General features: G+C 31.9%; 1 protein-coding gene across 1 annotated transcript; it reads left to right on the forward strand.

Moving 5' to 3' along the window:
• The first annotated feature begins 3,248 nt into the window (after nucleotides 1-3,248).
• LOC117181117 lies at nucleotides 3,249-13,373 on the forward strand. Its single transcript, XM_033373688.1, has 3 exons — nucleotides 3,249-3,373; nucleotides 12,477-12,641; nucleotides 12,716-13,373. Exons 1-3 carry the CDS (start codon nucleotides 3,249-3,251, stop codon nucleotides 13,215-13,217), a joined length of 792 nt encoding a protein of 263 aa, XP_033229579.1. The 3' UTR covers nucleotides 13,218-13,373.
• Nucleotides 13,374-21,866: the final 8,493 nt, after the last annotated feature.

Genomic DNA, 21,866 nt, shown 5'->3' on the forward strand with positions numbered 1-21,866 from the left:
TTTGTATACCACTTTCGTTCACAATGTGGGATGTCCTAATTTATGATCCACTCACAAATTTCGACCTTCATGTAGTTGTTCTTTGGAATAGACTTTATAATTATTTTCAATCTCCCGGAAGGATGAGGTAGCCTTATTTTTTGTGAAAATTACGATATTTTTGGACATTTCTTTTTTTTTACAAAACAAGCGGCAGAAAGCAGCGTGGACCCTTTTTTTTTGCTGCTGAGAACGTGCCAGGTGCCACCCAAGGATTCTAAACCACGGGTCGAAGAAAGGCACGAGCGGTCGGCAGTAGAAAAAGCCCCCCCCCCCCCTGCTTTCACTTTAATATCTTTACTAGGATTGAAGATAATATAGTTCTTCAATTTTTTTTTACTTTTAAGTAACAATTTTTATTATTCCTTAAATTTCTCAACTGCAATTTCTTCACAACATTTTCCCTTATACTCAGGCATTTTTAAGGTTTCTTTAGCTTCAATGATCTTTTTTTGCATTCCTGATGGTCAAGAAAGTCTTCTTCATTTTTCGGGAATTGTAATCAATTATGTTCTAAAGGCTAATTCCTATTTAATATTCGGCCCTCTTTTTGGAAAATATTCAACACCTGTGTAAATAGGAGAAGACTTTTTCCTTATTTGTGGTTGAAAAATTTTCCGAGAATGTGTGGGCTTTTTAGAACAGAAATGTATTAGAAAAAGAATTGACCAGATCCAAGAATGGAAATGGGAATAACAGTAAATTTTCAGATCAATTTTTTTCTATCGTATTTCTATATGCTAAAAAAGCCAACACATGGTCAGAAAATTTTTCAAGCCACAATGTATGAAAATAATTTGAATCAATAACGAAATCAGAATAAGAAAAATTGTATCAGCAATTATGAATTCTTTTTCATACAGATGGTAGGCATTTTTTTATAAACACGGGTGATTGAAATAGGAATTATCTCTTCTAAAATAATTGGTTGAAATATGCGTAGCGTTCTCTATAACAAATAAAAGTAGTTGGCGTAACTATTTTATTTATTATCTTGGATGGTACGACTGCGAATGCGACAAGGATGCCAACATATCTGCGATAAAATGACAGGGATACGTTCAGACATGCATGTCGTAACTCGATGTTCACTTGATGTCTCCTTTTTATATAAATAATGGGATTATGAGAAGTGCTAGAAAGTTTAGGTTTCGGGAATTACATCGAAGCTTTTGAAGATATGTTTGCGATATTGCGAAACCGAACGAGTTTTATGGTAAGTTTTACTGGAAATCCTAACCTACAGCGTGCATCTGCAAATGAAAAGATCCTAGCAGGCATAGGGACATATTTTTTTGGCACGCCTTATCAGCTGAACCGACATCAGATTCCCTAAGACGTCTCCGAAAAATATGCCCGTATGCCTACTGGGATCTTTTTAATTTCTATTTCGACAGTATAGTGACAGCTATTTTAATTAGTGTCGGTTACAAAAAGAAAATAGTCATACTCACGTTAGTAGATATGATTAACTGTATTAGTAAGTTCAACTACCTCCAGATAGTGGTTTTGACAAACTGAACTAGTTAGTCTACCTTATCAGATAGTAATGCCAACTAATCTTCCCCAGCTAACAAAAATAGATCTTCCAAATAACTAAATAACAGTACCATTATTTGCTAACTAAAATAGTTGCCACAATAATTTTATTAGTTGTCCCAACTAGTCGTTTTTTTTCAGTGCTGATCGCAAAGAAATCGGAAAGAAGTAGTAGAGAGGGACATTCGCGAAGAACCAGAAACATTCCTGGGACAGCTCGACGTTCGGAGAGAAACGGAAGCAAAGTTCACATAGCCCTTTCCGATTCTCTTTCCGAACCCTTTCCGAATTCTTTTCGAAACCTTTCTGAATCTTTTCAGCTGTATCTACATGGAGATGATTTGGGAGCGTAATTAGCGTTTTTCGCTAGCGCCTCTTAGAGGTACCAACTGTTAGATACTTACGCCATAGAGAAAATGTCCCTAGATATAAATTGGTTGATTGACAGCCTTATGCTGGCAATTACGGTATAAGAATGATGCTCTTTCTTTTATTTTAAAGAAAATTGCAAATTTTTTGAGAAATATCAGACTTTGCTGTTAGATAATGTAAGGTATATGTTGTAAGAGTTGCGAGACTGTCAAATGTAATGATAGCCTAGCGAACCATTTTCCTTTTACGCTTTCGCCCGACAGATCGACGCGCGAATTTTAAACCCTGAAAACTCCAAATATCTAAATTCATTGACAAAAGTCTATTATGTTACACTGAGTATAAGTGCTACTTGTACAAATGTTAGTTGAGCCTAAATTGCCAGATTATTTGATTATATTTCTAGTCCTCAACAGTTTTGGGCGAGATAATTGAGTTTACTGTTAAAATTGAATTTAGACGCAAATTTTACATATAGTGTAATTAGTTATATCAGTATATACAACAGAAAGGGTAATCCTTCCACTGAGGCCAATTTTGGAATTCTAAAAATGAGTAATTATTTTTTAGCAAAGCAACACAAAAAAGCATCAATTATGTGAGGTTAACTTTTTAAAAAGTGCGAAATATGACATTTTGCTTCTGCGTTTTACGTTCGACAGATCGACGCTGATTTGAAATCTTGAAACTCCAATTTTGATGAAGTTGGAACTAGAATGTTTTTCTTACGCTAATTTAACTTCTAATTGAGTAATCGTGCAAAATGCATTGCTGTCCTTATAATATTTATCATTAGTGTGAATAACAAGAAATGATAAGAGTATTTTGTTGTTGGATTTATTTTGAGAAAGAGAATAAATTCTTTTGATATATTCACGTGATATTTTGAAGTATGCGCAGATTCTGGCTCGCACTTGTCATGCACCTTATTATTGTCACACGGTTGCTTAGGCTAGTGTTAACTTTTTTTTAAATGGATCCTGTGCTGAATCCACTCAATCCTGTTTTTGATCCTGTGCTCTTTTCTTCAATCGCTTCGGGGTATTTGCAATTAGCTCGAAACTACCTACGACGAAGAAGAAAAAATCGAAGGTTTTGCGTTAAACGCCACATACAGGAATACATGAGGCTCCTATTTGGAGCGTACAACTTATTATTTCTTTATTTCCATGCAGCCGATCATGATGAATTTTTTGAATTCGCCATAATGATTCCTAGAAAATTGGAAAAATTGCATGAAATGATTGAATATAAAATTGAAAAGTAGTTGGAGTTATAAATCATCTACCATCGAGACTATGTTTGCTTTAGCAGCAGAAGAGGATGTAGACGATAAAGAAAATAAGTGTGGACACACCATAGAACTTTTAAAAGTGTTCAAAGCACTTCCAGAAAAATGTATTTCTCTTATTTTAATAGCATGGTGAATTACATGATAAAAGAATGTGAATCTGATGTCCACTAATGCTGTCGACTAAAATACAAGATACACATTATAAGAGAATTAAAAAAGTTCTTAAGAATCATGGAAAAATTTTAAATAATTGTTTTATAATGAATACTTAGAATAAATTGAAAAAATGCCACAAAAAGTTTTGAATTATTTCCTCAAATTTTTGAAAGTCGTGTACAAGATTTTTAAGGAAAACTTTGCAGTTTTCCCATAATACTTAATTGTAGAAAAAAATTGAAACGGTTCAAGAGATTTTCAGAAGTTTTGAAAAGATTCCAAAATAAATGAAAGTTGTTAAAATTTTGTAAAGAATTTTGTAAAAGGTATCACGAAAATCAAAAATAATTTTTAGGTTCCTAGCAAAAAGGAAAATAATTTTTTATTTCGAAAAATTAATTTTAATAGATTATTTAACGTATTTTTAAACATTTCAAAAATTGTTCAAAGAAGAAATTAAAAGATTTTAGGGTATTTTTTTAAATTTTGATAATTAAAAAAATGCAGGATAAATTTCAATAAATTTTAAAGCTTAGTAGGTTAAGAATAACGTCTAACAAGATTAAAAAAAACGTATTTTTTAATATTCACGTAAAAATTGCAATTTTTTTTTTTCAAAAAGGAAGTCTAATATAACATTTGAAAAGATTTCTAAACATATCAATATCAAAACATTTCCCAAACTTTCTAATGAACGTAGAATATTTTAAAGTAAAATGTTTCAATTTAATAAGAATAAGAAAAAACATAAATAAATTCAATAGAGTAAATTCAACAAATCTTTAGAAGAGTTGAAGAGATTCAAGAAGAATTTGAAACATGTGCACATTTTTAGAAATGTAGATTTTGTAAAATTTCAAAAATAAACTTTAGGAGCTTTAAAATAATTTCGAAAGGTTTCAAGAGAATGAACACATTTCCTCAAAAATCCTGGGAAAATGTGAAAGATTATAAGGCAATTTTTTACATTTTGAATGATTTTTCGAAATTTTGATAAAAATTGGAGTCAGTTAAATATATTTTCAGATATTTAAGACCTTGCAAATAGATTTAAAATATTTAAAAACTTGCAAACATTTCCAAAAATTTATCAAATATTTCTGGATTTCTTCCTAACTTCTAAAAGTCTTAAATATCTTTTAAACGGACTACATTGTTTCCTATTATTCGGTACAATTGTATACCTACAATAAAAATGTTTCTTTAAAATCTTCTACATTCTTTTCTTAGACATCTGAAATATTCAAAAATCTTTTTTAATTTTCCCAAGAATCTTATAGAAAAAAAAATATTTATGTAAATCTAAAATCAAACGGAGAATACTTATTTTCTTCTTCTCAATTGTAGGCATTTAATTTCAACTTGAATTAAAGTATTCGAACACTCTTAACGAATAAATAGTTATTTTAATTGCTGCATCAAAATATTGTTTGAGTTATTTCTAGACAATACTTTATCTTCAAATTTTTTTTTAGAATAGGTCTATTATGTTTTTAAGGATAATATTAAAGTCTTTCATCGGGGCCGGGTAACGAAATATGTGAACATTTCACATAGTCTTACAATTTCTTGTTAAACACACAGATTTATGAGTAGAAAAAATCGCAATTTTTTTATAAACAAATGAGGTTTTTCACTTTTACAAAAAAAAATTGTTCGAAACACAAACTTCATAAAATACCTTTGAACATTAAAGCTATGAAAATATCAATTTAACCGTTTAAAAAAACAATTCCAATTACACGGAGAAAAAGATATCGCACAATGATATCGCAAAACCTCTATATTGCAAGAAAGCACAATATAATAACGTACAATCAGGTACCAGAGATTTGTACGATATTATAATGCATAAATATCACATAAAAAATTAAGTTAAATTCTGTTGCTGTCGTCTGCTACGGCGTACTTAGCAGCAATGGGAAAAAGGCAGAGTATGAGTCAGTTCGAGTTATAAATCGGGTCACCAGATTTAAAACAATCACAGAAAAAATTAAAAATTTGCTGCAGGTAAGACCTGCAACGGTTGATGATTAAACATATTTCGGCGAAAGTTTCACTAAGGTTAGGAAAATAAGTCTGAACTCGTCGACTGCGTCGCGCTGACGTGAGCAAATTTCGGTAAAACATGTAGAATCAACAACAGAAAACGCACAAAAAATTTGTTTTTACTGATATATTTCCTCCGAAATAAATCCCTATTTCTTACGTTATAGATTGCACAATTATGCGTTATACAATGTAAAAACTTGCAATGTACGATATCACGATTCTGCGATAATACAATGCGATAATTACTATATATAGCGCAGGAATTACGATATCTATTGTGATTTATGAGATATAGTTTTTACAGTGTAATAAGTCAACAACTTAGCATATTTAAATCTTGACTAGACATTCAAGGTCGAATGAAAAGATGGTAAAATTGTAACTAATAAATTTATTACCCTATATAATACAAATATAAACGTTGTAATCAGTTACATATGCTTTAGTGTGACAAGTTTAATCATCAACTATTTTGAAAGGTAAACTTGAATACGTCATATTTAGATACTTGAAGGGCTGAAAGCAAAAGCGGAGTAAAAAATTTGCCGAAAAAAAACCACTTAAGAATATTACGGAAAAACGGGTTAAAATGAAGCAACAGTAATGACATACATTATATATGTATATTATAATATCTTATACAAGCATGGTTATTCTCATTTCTTGTTATCTCGTTTTTATCCGCAACTTTTTGGATTCCTTTGTACTCCAATGACTCTTTACTCCGTTCTTGCTATCAACCGCTCAAATGTATAAGTATCACAAGTGCAAGTTACCATTTTTCATTGTTCATGAACCTTGCTACCCCCACGCATATGCGACTTACTACAATGTATATTAGGGCGCATCGGAAAAACAATAAGTTCTTTGCGCCAAATTCTAATAGCCATGAAAGCTTTCTTATGGTAGTAAAAAACACTACCCTCAAGTTTAATTAAAAACAAAATCCGTGTGTGCCCGCATCGTAGATAAAACTAACACTCTCAAAAAACAAAGCACTTCTTCACATTTGAAGAGCAAACAATGCTGTGTTGAGATTTCAATTTTCAATCAAAATAGTTTAAATCATGTCAATTTATACCATTATAGCGATAATTCTCTATCTTTTCTTATAAATATCTTATTAAAAATCTTCTTTATTCTCCTTTAATCTTCGCTATATTTATAGAATTTTATGGTTTATTTTATTTTTGAATGTTACCAAATTGAAACATTTTGCTCTAAAATCTACTACTCTTTTTAAAAATTTGAGGAAATTTTTTGTAATGATCTTTTAGAACTCATTATTAAAAAATTGTTTGAAATTTTCCCATGAATCTAAACTATATATTTTTCCTTCTCTTGACGCTCTCAAAAATTAAGTTTACCTAAATTTAAATTAAATCCTGGAAAATGGAGATAATTGTCTTAAAATCTTCCATATATTTTTTTAAAAACAATTTAGAAATCTTTAAAATTTTAAATTATTATTTCAAAGTGAAATATCAACTGCTTAAAATTTTGACATAATTTTTTAAATAAACTTAATCTCAAAATGTTTCCAAATTATTAAGACGCTTTCTTAAAATGGTAAGAAAAAAATTACTGCACAACATAAAATACTTAATTTAAAAAAAAAGTTATAATTGAATCTTTATCTGGTTCGATGTTGTGAAAAAATTAGTCATCTAAAAATTAATTAATTTTTTTATAAATGATAACATAAAAAGTATTAAACGGTCGTTTTCATTCAAACATAGCAACAATTTGTACCCTACATTTTCTTTTAATATCACATTCATTTTTGCAAATTTGTTTTATTGGTAACTTTTGATACTAATTTCAGAAAAAAATCAAACGTATTTCCATATGTTTTGAAAAATCGAATGGAAACACACATTTCAATACATCAGAATCATTTGAAAAATGATCTAATTAAAATAATATAATTGCAAATATAAATTGCTAATAATTAATTGACCATTTTACAAAAGATTCTGTTATAAAACATTCAATAACTTTATAATTTTAAATTTTTATATTTTTTTAATTAGAACTTTTATTTATAAAAATTTTATTCAATCCTAAATTTTTAAATTAATTTCAGAAAATGTTAATGAATTAATCAGTTCACAAAATAAGAAACATGAAACATCGAAACATATCGAAAAATTCAAATAATGTTTACATTATGAGTATATTCTCCTTTAAATTTTGAAACAGTTTTTCTATACGTCTAATTAATTATGACCTTTATCACTAATTAAAACCTGTATGAAGAAAGTGTGAAGAAAATTATCAGTTAATAATGAATTAAATGTATGTATGTATGTATTTAATCTCTCCCTTTTACGGGTTTGAGGGCCTCCGCTCCCTGTACATATATTTAAAATTCCATCTTCAGTCTAACTTAACTACTACTTATACTAGGCAGTCTGATAAGTCCCTGAAAAATGAAACATGGAGGCGCTTTTTTGGCCAAAGTCGGTTTTATTTTTCAACATACTCTCCTTTTAAGTCGATACAGCGAGTCCAACGATTTTCTAACTCTTTGATACCGTCCGAAAAGTACTCGATCGGAAGGTCTCCAAAATACGCCTCAGTTTCAGCTAGGAGCTCCTCATTTGAGTAAAAATGCTTACCGGTGAGCCATCTCTTCAGGTTAGGGAACAAGTAATAGTCGCTGGGGGCTAGGTCTGGTGAATACGGTGGCTGGGGAGCCAGTTCGAAGCTGATTTCATGCAATTTTGCTTGTGCAACTAAGCATGAATGAACAGGCGCATTGTCGTGATGATAAAGCGGTTTTTTCTTCTTCAAATACGGTCGTTTTTCGGCGATTTCGATTTTTAATCGGTCCAATAATGATGAATAGTATGCTCCGGCTATGGTGTTACCTTTTTCAAGATGGTCCACGAATATTATGCCATGTGCATCCCAAAATACGGAGGCCATAACCTTTCCGACCCATTGTTGCGTTTTTGGACGCTTCGGAGCACTTTGGCCCGGTGGAACCCACTGTTTTGCCTGTTGCGTTGACTCAAGAGTGTAGTAGTGGATCCAGGTTTCATCCATGGTTATGAATCGGCGCTGTGAGCAAACGCGGCACCCATCGCGCGCAGAGCTTCTTCATGCCTAAAACTGAATGCACGATATTGCCCACACGTTCCCAAGATATGCCTACAGCATTAGCTACCTCTCTCGATTTCACTTTGGGATCATTCAACATCATATCATAGATTTTTTCGACATTTTCTGATGTAGTGACCTCTTTTGGGCGCCCAGATCGTTCAACATCAACTTTACTCGTACGGCCACAACGAAACTCGGTAAACCACTTATGAATCGTTCCAATCGATGGTGCAGGGTCCGGGTAATACTTATCCAGCTTGGCCTTGGTCTCGGATATCGTTTTCTTGCGAAGATAGTAGTGTTTGATCAAAACTCGAAACTCAGATTTTTCCATATTAAAAAAAACTCGGAGGTTAGTCGCTTCTCAGTGCTGTAACTTGTAAATGCGTAAACATGAATGACTGAAGTTTTGACAGACGTCATTTGAAGGATCAAGCTCGACGAAAATGGTTCACATTAATGAATACTAATGCCATCTCTTAGAATTTTCAGGTACTTATTAGACTGCCTAGTATTCTACTCTTTCGCATTGTGCAGGATAACCAACAGTAACAGCAGTGATATTAATTCCTAAAATGAGCGAGCTTCCAGGGTTTCCGTTTCCTCTTACCATAAAAAAATGCATTTTCCACGATCCATCCAAGATCCATCTTACACACTCATCCACACTCTACTGTCCCTCTTCCTCTCCTGTACATCTCTCTAATACATGTGAACATGACTCTATTTCGTATCCACATACTCTGCATAAATTCTCCTCTTCATCCATCCAATATCTGCAGGCTCTCACTCCTTCTCCCATTCTGAACCGTACAACCCTACTCCATTTTTCTTCCTTTTTTATTTTTTGCAGATACTCTGGTTCCGTCAACCCTTTGACCATCATATATCATCTATTGTACCTCGAATCTATAATCTTGGTCCACCTCTCTTCTCCTTGTTTAACCAATAGCTCTAACTCTATGTCCTGCCACTCCATAACCCCTTCTGGAATATTACACACCCTTCTTATTTTTCTCCTTTCTTCCTCCCATTTTTAATTTCCCACATTACCTCTCGCTTCATTGTTCCGAATTTCGCCGAAACATGCTTGTGCAACTCTACTTCCCTCTCCACTTTTTAGCTTCTCTTCAAACCTCCAGGCTCTCTTAATTTGTCTAGTAATCATATTTTCTCTTCCTAACTCTTCTTTTAACATATATCCTGGGCAACTCCAGCTAACCCCCATTACCCACACTAAAATCTCCACACTAAAACACAACACCGCCCACACCAACGCATCAAACAACCAGACCCTGATTCTCCAATCGTTCTTGAACATTCTCTTTCCTATACCCCATACTTGGCCCATTACTTTACTCGCACATTCAATTCTTTTCCTCACCTGCAGGTCGTTTCCCCCTTCTGCCTCAAACCAAAAACCTAGATAACAGAACTCCTCCACAATTTCCACATTTTGTCCGTTCATCTTCCAAATGTAATTTATTTTGCTCTTTCTATTTCTGAAACACATCACCTTTGTCTTATCTTCGTTCACCGTCAGCTCGTTTGTTCCCGCATACTCTTCGAAGATTCTCATCATTAGGTTCATCCCCTTCTCAACACCTGCTAATAGAACTACATCGTCCGTGTATGCTAGAGAGTATAGTATGCTATTACACAAAACCGTTCCTCCTTTCCTTTCTCCTTTAGCTTCTCCTCTAAGTCTGCCAGTAGGATATTAAATAGTAACGGACTCAACGGGCACCCTTGCGTTAGACCTCGGCCTGTCCAGAAAACCTGACCTTTTTTCTTTCCTATTTTCACCCTAATCCTGGTTTCAGTAAAAATTTCCTTTATCCTCTCCACCAACTTTTCCTCTACACCCCTCTCTTTCATTGCCTGCCATAGCACTTTTCTGTTAACTGAGTCAAACGCTGCTTTGAAATTTACGAACAAAGCGGCTAGTTTCCCTTTCTTTCTCCCCAAATTTCTGTTAACTAAATAGTTAAGTACGCAGATGTTGTCTATAGTTCCCATCTCTTTTCTAAATCCCGTCTGATTATGTGGCATACTTTATTTTTGTTCTACCTGACTCTCCAACAATTTTCTTAAGATTTCTGCATATATTTTATAGCAGACTGACATGAGAGAGATCCCTATGCATTCCTCTACCTTCTTTCCTTCCCCTTTCTTGACAAGCGGTACTACTAGTCCCGTCGTCTACTATTTTGGCCAATCTTCCCCTTTCCAGACATTGTTGCAGATCTTCCACATCCCATCCCTAATCCCTTCTCTTCCAAACTACATGTCTTCGTTGTCCATCCCTTCTTCTCCTGTCGCATTGTTTCTTTCTGACCTATTTATTGCCTCATCCACTTCTTCTCTTGTTATCTCGTTCCCTTCCTCCATTTCTCCTTGGACTATCCTACACTTTTCCCCTTTGATCTTATTTTGCTCTCCCCCTAATAGACCCTTAAAATAATCCGTCCATTCCTCCATTTCTATTTCTTCGTTAACGCTCTTCTTTCCTCTTCACTTTGTTTCCCTTTTGCCGTTTGGAAACCCCTCTGATTTATTTCTAGACTCTTTTTCGTCTTCCTTCCCCCTACCTTTCTCAAGACTTTTTCCTATTTTCCTTAATTCTTCTAATTCTTCATCCCAACACCATTCCTCCCCATTTATTTATAACCTGTCTCTCCCTATCCACACCATATGGCCCATTTTTCTCTCTACACGAGCCCTCTGCTCTATTTTCCATCTCTTTTTCCTCTCCCTCCATGTCAGATCTTTTTCAATTCTTTTCCTTCTTCCTCTCAATAATTTTTTTCCCTCCATAATTTTCTTTTTCTCCTCCTCACTCCTCACTTTCACTAGAAACATTCCTTCTTTTCATTCCTCTGTCCCTCCTATTCTCTTGACTCCTTTTAACCTTACCTGCACTGTAATGTCTCGCAAAAGATTTTTTATTTCCACTACTCCTGTTTCCCTCTCCACTTTTAATCCCTTAACTACTATGTTATTTTTCTTCTTTGCACTGTCTTCTCCTTCTAATCTTCTTTCAATCTCACTGAGTCTTTTCTTCAATCTTTCATTCTCACTTCGGACGTTCTTTTCATTCCCTTTAACTATTTCCTCATTTTCTGTCTTCTCCCCCATATGCTCATTCCTAATTTCTAGACTGGATACCCGTTCTTCCAACTGTTTTATTTCTCTAGATCTCTGTTCGTCAACCTCTCTCTGTCTATTCTCAATGCTCTCTAGCTTACCCCAAACCTTACCTTTCTCGTCCTTCCAACGTTTATCCCATTCTTCCCATTTTTCTCTGACCTTTCTCACTTCCCCCCTTACATCGTTTTCCTGCCTATTCATATCCCTATTCATGTCATCCAATCTCTTTCTTGTTTCCTTTCTAAACCCTTTAATGAGAGCTTCTAATTTTTCAAACATCCCCCATCCCCCCCTATCTCTCTCTGGTGTTTTCCGTTTAATTCGAACTCTCTTGTTATCCTGGTCTCTTTCTACCTCATCTTCTCCAGTCACTCTTTTCCTTTTTTTCTCCCCTTCACTGCTAGTCGCGCTTGCCTTTTATTTGCCATTCGTCCAGACTTCTGTTCGAACCCGCGTTGCCTTTCTTGTTAAGGCGCTGTAAATTTGAGGGCCTTTCGCGTTGCTTGTCCGTACCTGAGTCCGCTACCCTCCCCACCCGGGTCGACTTCGATTGTACGATTGCAACGGTAAGTTTATTATTTTTGTGTACCTTGTGTAATTTGTCAACCAAAAATTCTGGGAGAATCTTTAACGAATTTCTACCATTCCACATGATTTTCTATATCTAAATCAGATTGATTGTACAGCTATTAACATGATATAAATTATATATTCTTATTAAATTCAATAAGTACAAAAATAATGTTTTTCAATTGACATGCTCCAGGTTAGACGGTTCACCATGGATACCAGAGAACAAAAGTCGAATATGCAGCAAACATTTTATAGGAAATGAAAAGTCAAATGATCCTCGCAGTCCAAGTTATAATCCAACAATTTTTCCACCTGCATACAAAAAGCTTTGTGTGAACAGTGAGCAAGCTTTGAACAGGTGATTTATTATTTATTAAACTATATATATTTCAAAGTATCATTTTGATTCTAATAATTTCATTCGATTCTCAGGTACAGAAGAGTTTTGAAAAGGCCGAATCAGCAATTCAGTGGTGTGCCTAGTTTGAAAAGAAGAAAAATAGATACAATGCTAAATCATCAATCCTCTGTAGATATCAGCATGCCAGATCATAGTAGAAATATTGCTTGTGAAAATGAAACAGAATCTACTAACAATGTTGAAAACAGTGCACCCAGTAAAACAAAAATTGATTGTGGAGTCCAAGTTGATTTTATAAGCATGGATAACGTTGTTAATGATATTTTTATGTGCAACCGATACATTTTTACCACTGGAACTTGTGACATGCTTTTTAGCCAAATCCTTTCCCTTACAAATCTTCTGTTCGCCGAATTTAATATCGTGCGTTATTGGCTGGAAGCCTGTCCTTATGCTTATCGTTTGATTTATAATTTTGTGCAAATGATATACGGCAAAATCGTGCCAGTATGTAAACAAAACGAGATTTGTAGGTTATACTTATTAGATCATGCTTATCTCACGTATAAATAATAAAACTACACTTTTATTTGTCGGAAAGCGAAGACTTATCGGATATACAAGCTATCATGATAACTTTTTTGAAAACTAGATCATAACAATAAAAAAATGGATGAAAGCTCAAATATTTCTATACACTACAATACATTTGACGAGACGGAAGTTGAGAATTCAGCCATAGGCGGCGCTGCCTGTAACTTGCGCACGGAGCGAATTGCAGCCACTACGGTTTTCTGCTCTGTGCGATCGTCCAGTAACTGTTGCCCTCTGGCGCCTATTTGTGGACTTCGCGTCGTCGGTTTCCTACTTTACCCAAAGCTCAGTGACGTTTTCCGCATTTATCACCTACCTCTGGCCCCCCTGACCAAGCAACTATTTTTTCACTCCTAACCTTATAAACTTCACAAGCTCCAAATTTTCCTTTCAAACCACCCACTTTCACCCTTCACACCTTTGCCTTCACTCACCCTCTTCCTTTACACTCGATCTCCGCACGAAGCCATAATGAATTAAATGGTTCACAATATAAAGAGACTCAAATCATTTGGTTCACCAATTTTAAATTTTATTTACAAAAATTTCATTTTTAGTGACTTAATATTGTTTTGAGGGGAAAAATTAAAACATTTTTACATAGAGGAGAGTACCCAAATATGAGATACCAACTCTGTTTGGCGTGATTGTCGGAATTCTATGGACTGAATTTAGAAGTAATATAGGTCATTTTATAGGAAATTTAGTTTGCCATAAGGGGCTCAAATAAAAAATTTTATTAACTTTTTTTTTAATGCTGAAAATACAAAAAATGTAAAAAAGTGCTTTTTCCAAACTCGTCATACTATTCTCATAATATGAGATACCCCAGGAAATGGCTAATAAAATGCAAAATAAAGTATTATTTTGAATAAAAAACTTTGTTCTATGTTTCCGAAGTATAAATTTACAGCTATTTAGATATATTGAGTTATAGAACCAACAGAGTGGGTCTTTTTGTTTAGCTGATACCTCGCTACCTCATATTACGAGAATATCTCATATTCGAGTAATCTCCTCTATACTTTTAAAAATTGAATGGAATTATTAATCTCAGAACATCAGCATAATTCCGAAAAATTACTTGATTGAAATAGAGGTACTTTAAAAATAAATTGATTTATATTATACAAATCATATTCAATGTTCTAAAAAATATTCAGCTTATATAAATTATTCATTTTACAAAATAAGAAGCATTAAACTATAATTTTCACTAAAACCTTTGAATAATTTTTAGTAAATACATATATTTAAATTTGAATTTTCATCATTAAAATTTTTCTTTATTAATAAATTTGTAAACTAATTACAGATAATGTCAGTTTTGGTAAAATCAGTTGATAATTAATCATTTCACAACATAAAAATCATTACACTATTATTTTCATGAAAACATTTAAATAATGTTTACATTATATTTTCATCTAAATTTGAAACTGCATTTCTCTACATTTAATTTATTAATCAGTTTTCTAACTAAGTTAAAAAAAATTTAAATATGTGTACATATAATTTAGAAAATTGAATTTAAATACTCATTTCACAATGTCGGAATCACCATAAAAAATTATATAATTGTGATACAAGTATTTAAAAGAAAAAAGTAAACTTTTATTACGAAAGTAATAGCTAATAATTAATTACATAAAGTAAGAGGAAATAACATACTTATATTGCTAAATATTAAACGATTTAAATCCAATTTTTATGCACTTTCATATTTTATTTTTTATTATTAAATTGTAATTTATATTATAATATTATTAAACTTAATGATTTCACAATATATCTATTAATTTAATAATGTTTTATATTATTGAAAAAAATTAGATTTTAAGATAAAATTAAAAAAATGATCCCTGTAACATTGAAAAAACCAATTTAAAAGTGATTGAAATTATATTTAATTTTAAATTAGTAAATAATCTTAAAATATTAAATATGAATATATTATTAGTGTAAAAATTATAAGCATGTATAACATAATATTATTAAGCTTTATAATTTGCAAATATATAAATCATCAAAATATTATTATTAAAACAAAAACGTGAAAAAAAAATTTTGTTAAAGACTTAATTATGTAAAATTCAGAATTAATATAGCTCCAATATTAAATGGTTAATAAATTTTGATTATATAGGGTTAAAATAAAAATACGGTATTATTTAATTTTAATATATATATATATTTTTTGTTAACATTAAATCATTAACATAATTAAAAAGTTAATATAATACATTTATTTAATTGTAATTCAGCTTATAATAACTTTATGTTTTATTCAAAATTTTAATTATAATTCATATAATAATATTATTAGGCTCAATGATTTCGCAATATATCTATTAATTTAATCATCGTTTATATTATTTCAAACAATGAAATTTTAAGATAAACTTTAAATAATTATTCCTGTAACATTGAACAAATCAATTAAAATTATATTAAAATTTTATTTTGTACATAATTTTAAAGCATGACATATAAATATAATATAATAATAAAAACTTAATAGCATGTATAATATGATATTAATAAGCTTTATAATTTGTAAATATAAAAATAAATAAAATATTATTAAACTAAAACTTTCAAAAACTTTTTTTAATGATTCATTTATGTACAATTTGAAATTAGTAGTCCCCCCCCCCCCCACACACACACACAGGGAGAGAGGGGGGAGTTATTCTTACCATTACATCATTAATATAATTAGAACATGAAAATAATAAATTTATTTCATTCCCATTTAGTCTATGATAACTTTATATTCAAATAACATTTTTCATTGTAATATATATCATAATATTATTCAACTTAATGATTTCACAATATGTCTATCAATTAAATATTCTTTTATATTATTCAAAAAATTATATTTTAACAAAAACTTCAAATTATTATTCCTGTAACATTCAATAAACCACATCCTGGTGAAAATTATCTTTAGTAATTTAATTTAACGATTGAAGAATTATGAGAAACAAATTTAAATATTATACATGATAATAGTTAATTAAAAATAATGGCTGTTATTGAAAGTGAAAATAAAAAGACACAAACCGGAAATAATTATCGGCGATCGATAAAAGAAGAAATGTAGTTTTTTATTTCCATTGATTTTATAAGTTGAAGAAAGATGTCGCCATAGAATAAACCACGTCATTAACTTGACCATGTAAGATTTCACCTCCATGCGCTACTAATGGAGGTTACGAGTTTTTATATATAAAATAAGGTGAGTAGAAAAAATTCTTTTTTTTAGTGTGGTATTTGTATAGAAACAGAAAGAAACATCTTTTTAGACTAACTTAAAGTAACATATTTATAAATGAACTTCTTCAATTAAACAATTATAATATTATGTCTTTATTGAAGTTATGTATCTCTTTGTCTCGAGATAGCCTCTACCATTTTAAATTGACAGTTGAATTTTACAAGAAGAAAGTAAAATTACACTCTCTGAAAGTGACGTTACGGAAATTTTCCTGTCTGCGTGTGATTTTAAAGTATCACATTAATTTTCGAAAATTGCAGTAAAATTCCCACTTTAATCGTTGGTATTATTATGTCCACTAATTAATACTCTAATTTTCAACCACTTTTATTACAGTGTGTATTTAGGTCAAATTTCTGTTTATATGATGCAAAAACTAGGTTTCTTGGAGCCGCATAATGTGTTTTGCACTCATTGTAGGAAAAAATTGGAAAAATTACTGCCAAAAATGCTGCACCAAGCGAGGGAACTCAGTGAGCACCGTCATGAACTTCAAATACTTACATATCTCGGAAATTATTGCATGGTCCACTTTAAAATTTAAACATAACTTTCTCAATATGATTATAAATAATTGCAGACCATAAAGCTTATACGAAATACGAACCTTAATGACGATGAGAATTTTTCCTTAAAATGAATAGTTTTCGGAATTGAAAAAGGTTGAATTTTTTACACTTCAAAATTTAAAAAAAAAATCATATCATAAAACTAAAAATATCATATTGAAACAAAAAAATACGCGTCGATTATTTTACTCTAAAGAATGCGAGACAAAATGTTGGCTGCAATCGATTTTTAGCTCTAAATCTTATATGAAATTACCCATATACTGGATTTAAAATCAAAATTGACTGATTCCATTGACAGCTCGCTAAATCATCCTAGTTCCGTTCTATTTTGTTTGCAAAATCGTTAAATATGAAAAAATGCTGCGTGTATTTTAGGAGTAACGCTTATTTTCAAGCCCACGTATCTGCCTTCAAAAGATGATGTATAACTTTTATAAGATGCCTGCAAATTATTTCCAAAACATGCAGTAACGACTTCCTTAAAGTCATTGAAAATTCTCACGTAGTTCAATAAACCTAAACAAGGTACCGTGCGTAATAGGTCAAAATGTTCTCATAGTTCTTCACAAGAATTACCCAGGAATGCTGAGCCACCGTGCGGTATTTCTCGATGAGCATAACACGCTTTGGACCATTCCAAAGATTAATTTTTTAAATCTTGTAACATACGCATGAACAACATAATCACCACGCAAAGCAAACGGCGAAATTCTGCAGGTGGAATGAGAAAATGAGAATTATTTTGATCAGCCTTGAAGTTTATGGAGATTTAACGCAGACCATAGTCTCGAAACATTTTTGTAATTCTACTGATTTAATACAAATGTATATTAAGTAATTTTCAAAAACGGTAGTTGAAATTTAATATACATTTGATATTAAATAGCAAAATAATAGCAAAAAAATATAAAAATGTGCATAAAATGAGCACAAATAAATACACCTGCGATGAATACAATATATTCAAATTATGACTGAGTATATTGGTCATTGGGACCAACAGGATTACTGGAACCGTCACTTTATATTTTAATTTGTCTCAATATGCTATCAATAAGTTTATTAAGGAAATGAATTTTATTTCTGCCTAAAAAAATATTTTTGTTTTCTTGTTTGGTTTTTTATGAGAAATTGAAGTAGATACTTTAGACTTTTCTCCATTTTGAGTTTTAGATTTCTTTACAATTTTCTCACCTAATGTTTTATAAATAAAATGTTTATATTATGTATAATTATTATTATTTATAAATTAATTAATTAGAAAATCAGTAGTTTGATGAGCTCGAAACTGAGGATGTTTCTTTTTGGCCTTTTTTTTGGTTGTGATTCCACTTCAAACTCATTTGTAAACATTATCGAAAATCTTGCCCGTCCTTTCGTCTATATCCAAGTTGAGACGGGATAAGATTAAACAATTAAAAACCAACGGTTTCCATACAGAATTTCAACAGGATTTGGGAACTTAGATTCTTTAGCGGTGACACAATTGAATCAAAGAATAAGCAAACTGTTGATCAAACAAAATGTTTCCTAGGTACAGTAGTTGCAAAATGTTTCAAAGGAGTACAAGTATTTCGTTGCTTGTTAAATGATTTTTTAATGTATGTACTCGATAACCAAGAGAGCTTTTAAAAGAAAGTCTGAACTTATAACCAAAAAATTTGATCAGAAGTTGGTAGTGATAGCCGTGATGAGCAAAACCAGATCAACATTAAAGAAGATGGCGATAGTAAGGATAAAAACGGACAGATAGTAATAATTCCAATCAAAAAAGAGTGCTACTAGTGATAGCGATTATACAGATGAAAATGGTTACGATGTGGAAAATCCTACAGAAATTACTCGACCGAAAAGTCATGATCACTTAAGAACTGGGGTTTCTGTAAAACGTGGTGAATTTACCATTGCGTGTGATTATGGTCAAGTACATTTCTAAAAAACAAAATTGCATTATCCACTAGGAAGACAAGAGCGGAGGAATGTCCCAAAAACGTTAGCTATAACGATGTCAAGGGCATACGAAATCGACCAAATAAACGATACAGACAAGGAAACAGTGGGTACAAATTGACGTTACAGTCAATGGATTTTCAAGGTCTAATTCAACTATGCATGATAGAAAAGAGTCTAAGCGATCCTTGTCTTCGGCATGCCAGCGATTCGAATGCAACAATGTTCTCAGGTCACCTTGTGTGACATTGGACTCCTGTGGGCTTTGACTCTTTCACTTTATGCATTCGTAGTACATGTCTGTGGACTAGTTCTGCCCGTTTTGGAATTTATTTAGTCAGAGAATTATTTTGCGAAATTTCCATCAGCTTGAAGCGTTTTCGGTATTTCGTTGAATCGATGAAGCACGCCTGTTGGCTATACTTTGAAATTGTCATCATCGACTGGAGTTAAGCCCTGATTCATTCGAAACTTATAGAATGGAGTGATGACGAAATTCACGTATATATTTAATATACATTTTACTCCGATCTGCGTGACGAGCCATATCCTACACCATATATTATCCATCATAATTGCGTCATTCACTTCTTGAGCAAATTTTCTGACAAGGAGCAAGATGTGCAGAAATCAGATGGTATCATGCATTTGGTGGATTGCATGGCCTTCATGGTACAGAGTAAACATTTCGAACAATGAGATGCAATTTTCGATAGGTTAAGGACTGTACTTGTGATACCGTTCGAGCATGATACAAAAAATGTTCGAGCCGAGTTACAGAAAATTCGATTCAAAGGAATGAAGAGTTTATTCACTGAGCTTCACCATTCTACGCTTAATACTCGCAGAGATTGAGTAGACTAAGGACTAATTGGGCATGGGCGATAACGATGGGATACGTGAAGTATCGAGTAAAAAATTCTCGATACTTCGATTGTCGAGACCGATACTTGGAAGGTCGATCTATTGAGGCATCGATACTTTTTACATTGGTATCGACCACTTCGATTCCATAATTTCTGTGAGTTGCTATCAACATTCGTTATTTCTTCCTTCAAATAAAACTTTACTTGGGAGAAGGTGTGCACTGCTTGATTACTCGAATCAAACTTTCCGTAACGAAGCAAATAGCGAATAAAATAAAAATTTATGTATGTACTTTTTCTTTTAAGAAAATGCATTTGGTTTTAAACCTTAAATTTGTAAACGGTCGTTGTGAGTCATTTGTTTTGTAGTGTATTTAAATTAAGAGTAGGATTATAATTTTATACACATCAACCTTTTCACTGTAAAAATTAATGACAAGAAAATTGATGAAAATATTTATACCGAAAAAGTCGATAATCGTCTGACGTCGAATCTTAGGTATCGATACTTTTGAAATCAGATCGGTGCTTGCATCGAGATCGAACTTTTTAGAGTATCGATACTTCGGCATCGATACTTTCTCTCAGTATCGCCCATCCCTAGGACTAGTCTGATTCCAACAGAAGACTACGTTCCAAAAAAAAAAAAAAATGCAGTCACTTGTACGGGTCCATTGTTATGCGCTCGACAGTATTAATCTACAGTAGCATTAATTAAAAGTGTGGTAGTTTTGCTGACTACTTCTTTAAATTTATTTAAAATGACTCAGAGGTTCCTCAAATCATATAAAAGTTTTGAACACACTTTGGTAGTCCTTTCAAATACAAAATGAAAATGGTTGACAATATAACCTGACTGTTTAGCAAGTACACATGTTTATGGATTCGTTACGGACCGAAAATTAATAATCTATTTTGGTTATAGTTTCAGCTTTTTTCTTAAGATTTCACCTTTCTTGATAGAATTTAACTGTAATTAATGTAAAACTAAAATCTTTTTTGATTGTAATAATATAAAATGTTCTATTTTTCCTATAGAATTCATCTAATTTAGTTGGAAATTCATCTATTTTGTTAAAAACTAAACTATTTTGATGGAAAGCTCGCCTAGTGGGTGAGAGAATGACTAATATTTTTGTTTAAAATTCATATTTTTATTGAGTAAATTCAACTGTTCTTTTGAAAAGTGTTATTTCTGATTTAAAAACTCGTGTTTTTAATAAAAGAATTTATTATAGAGGTTGCAACTGTTTTGTTTAAAATTCGTCTTTTCTAGTTGAAAATTTAACTGAAAGGTTGAACTAATTTCTTGAGAATTTAGTTGCTTTGTTAACGGTTCATTATTTTAATTAAAAATGTATCCCTTTGTTTTAAAGTTTAAAAAATTTTTTTCTCATTTTTTTTCTTTTTTTTGTGGAAAATTTAAACATTTTGGTAGAAACTGTAACTATTTGGTTTAAAGTTAAGTTTTTGGTGAAAGATTTAACTCTTCTGTGAGAAATTCTTTTTCTTTTTATTGGAAAATGAAATAAAAGTGGACTATGTGGTAGAAAATTAAACTTTGATAGAAATTCATATATTTTGTTGAAAATTTGACTATTTTTGTAAAAAGTCAACACTGTTAGAAATAAATGCACTAGATTTAGCATACATGTCATGGAAGCAAGGAAGCACAACATAAAATTAAATTTTATATACTAGAGTACAGTAAGAAAGAGAGGCGACACTAAGACCAACCGCGGGCAGGCATCCAATAGATGAAGAGCGATGCTTTACGATTTGGAGAAACATCAACATCAAGGTTTCTCTCAAGCCTAAAGATCTGGCTGAAATGGATGACGAGCTTCGTGGACACTTTTCCGGTGAATCTGACCTCTGGGCTATCAATTATTGTGTGTATAATGCAGCGAGAGCTTTGGCCGATGCGAACCGTAAAACAAAACCAACGGCTGATCAT

This window comes from Belonocnema kinseyi, chromosome 1, assembly GCF_010883055.1.
Source record: "Belonocnema kinseyi isolate 2016_QV_RU_SX_M_011 chromosome 1, B_treatae_v1, whole genome shotgun sequence".
Taxonomy (NCBI): Eukaryota; Metazoa; Arthropoda; class Insecta; order Hymenoptera; family Cynipidae; genus Belonocnema; species Belonocnema kinseyi.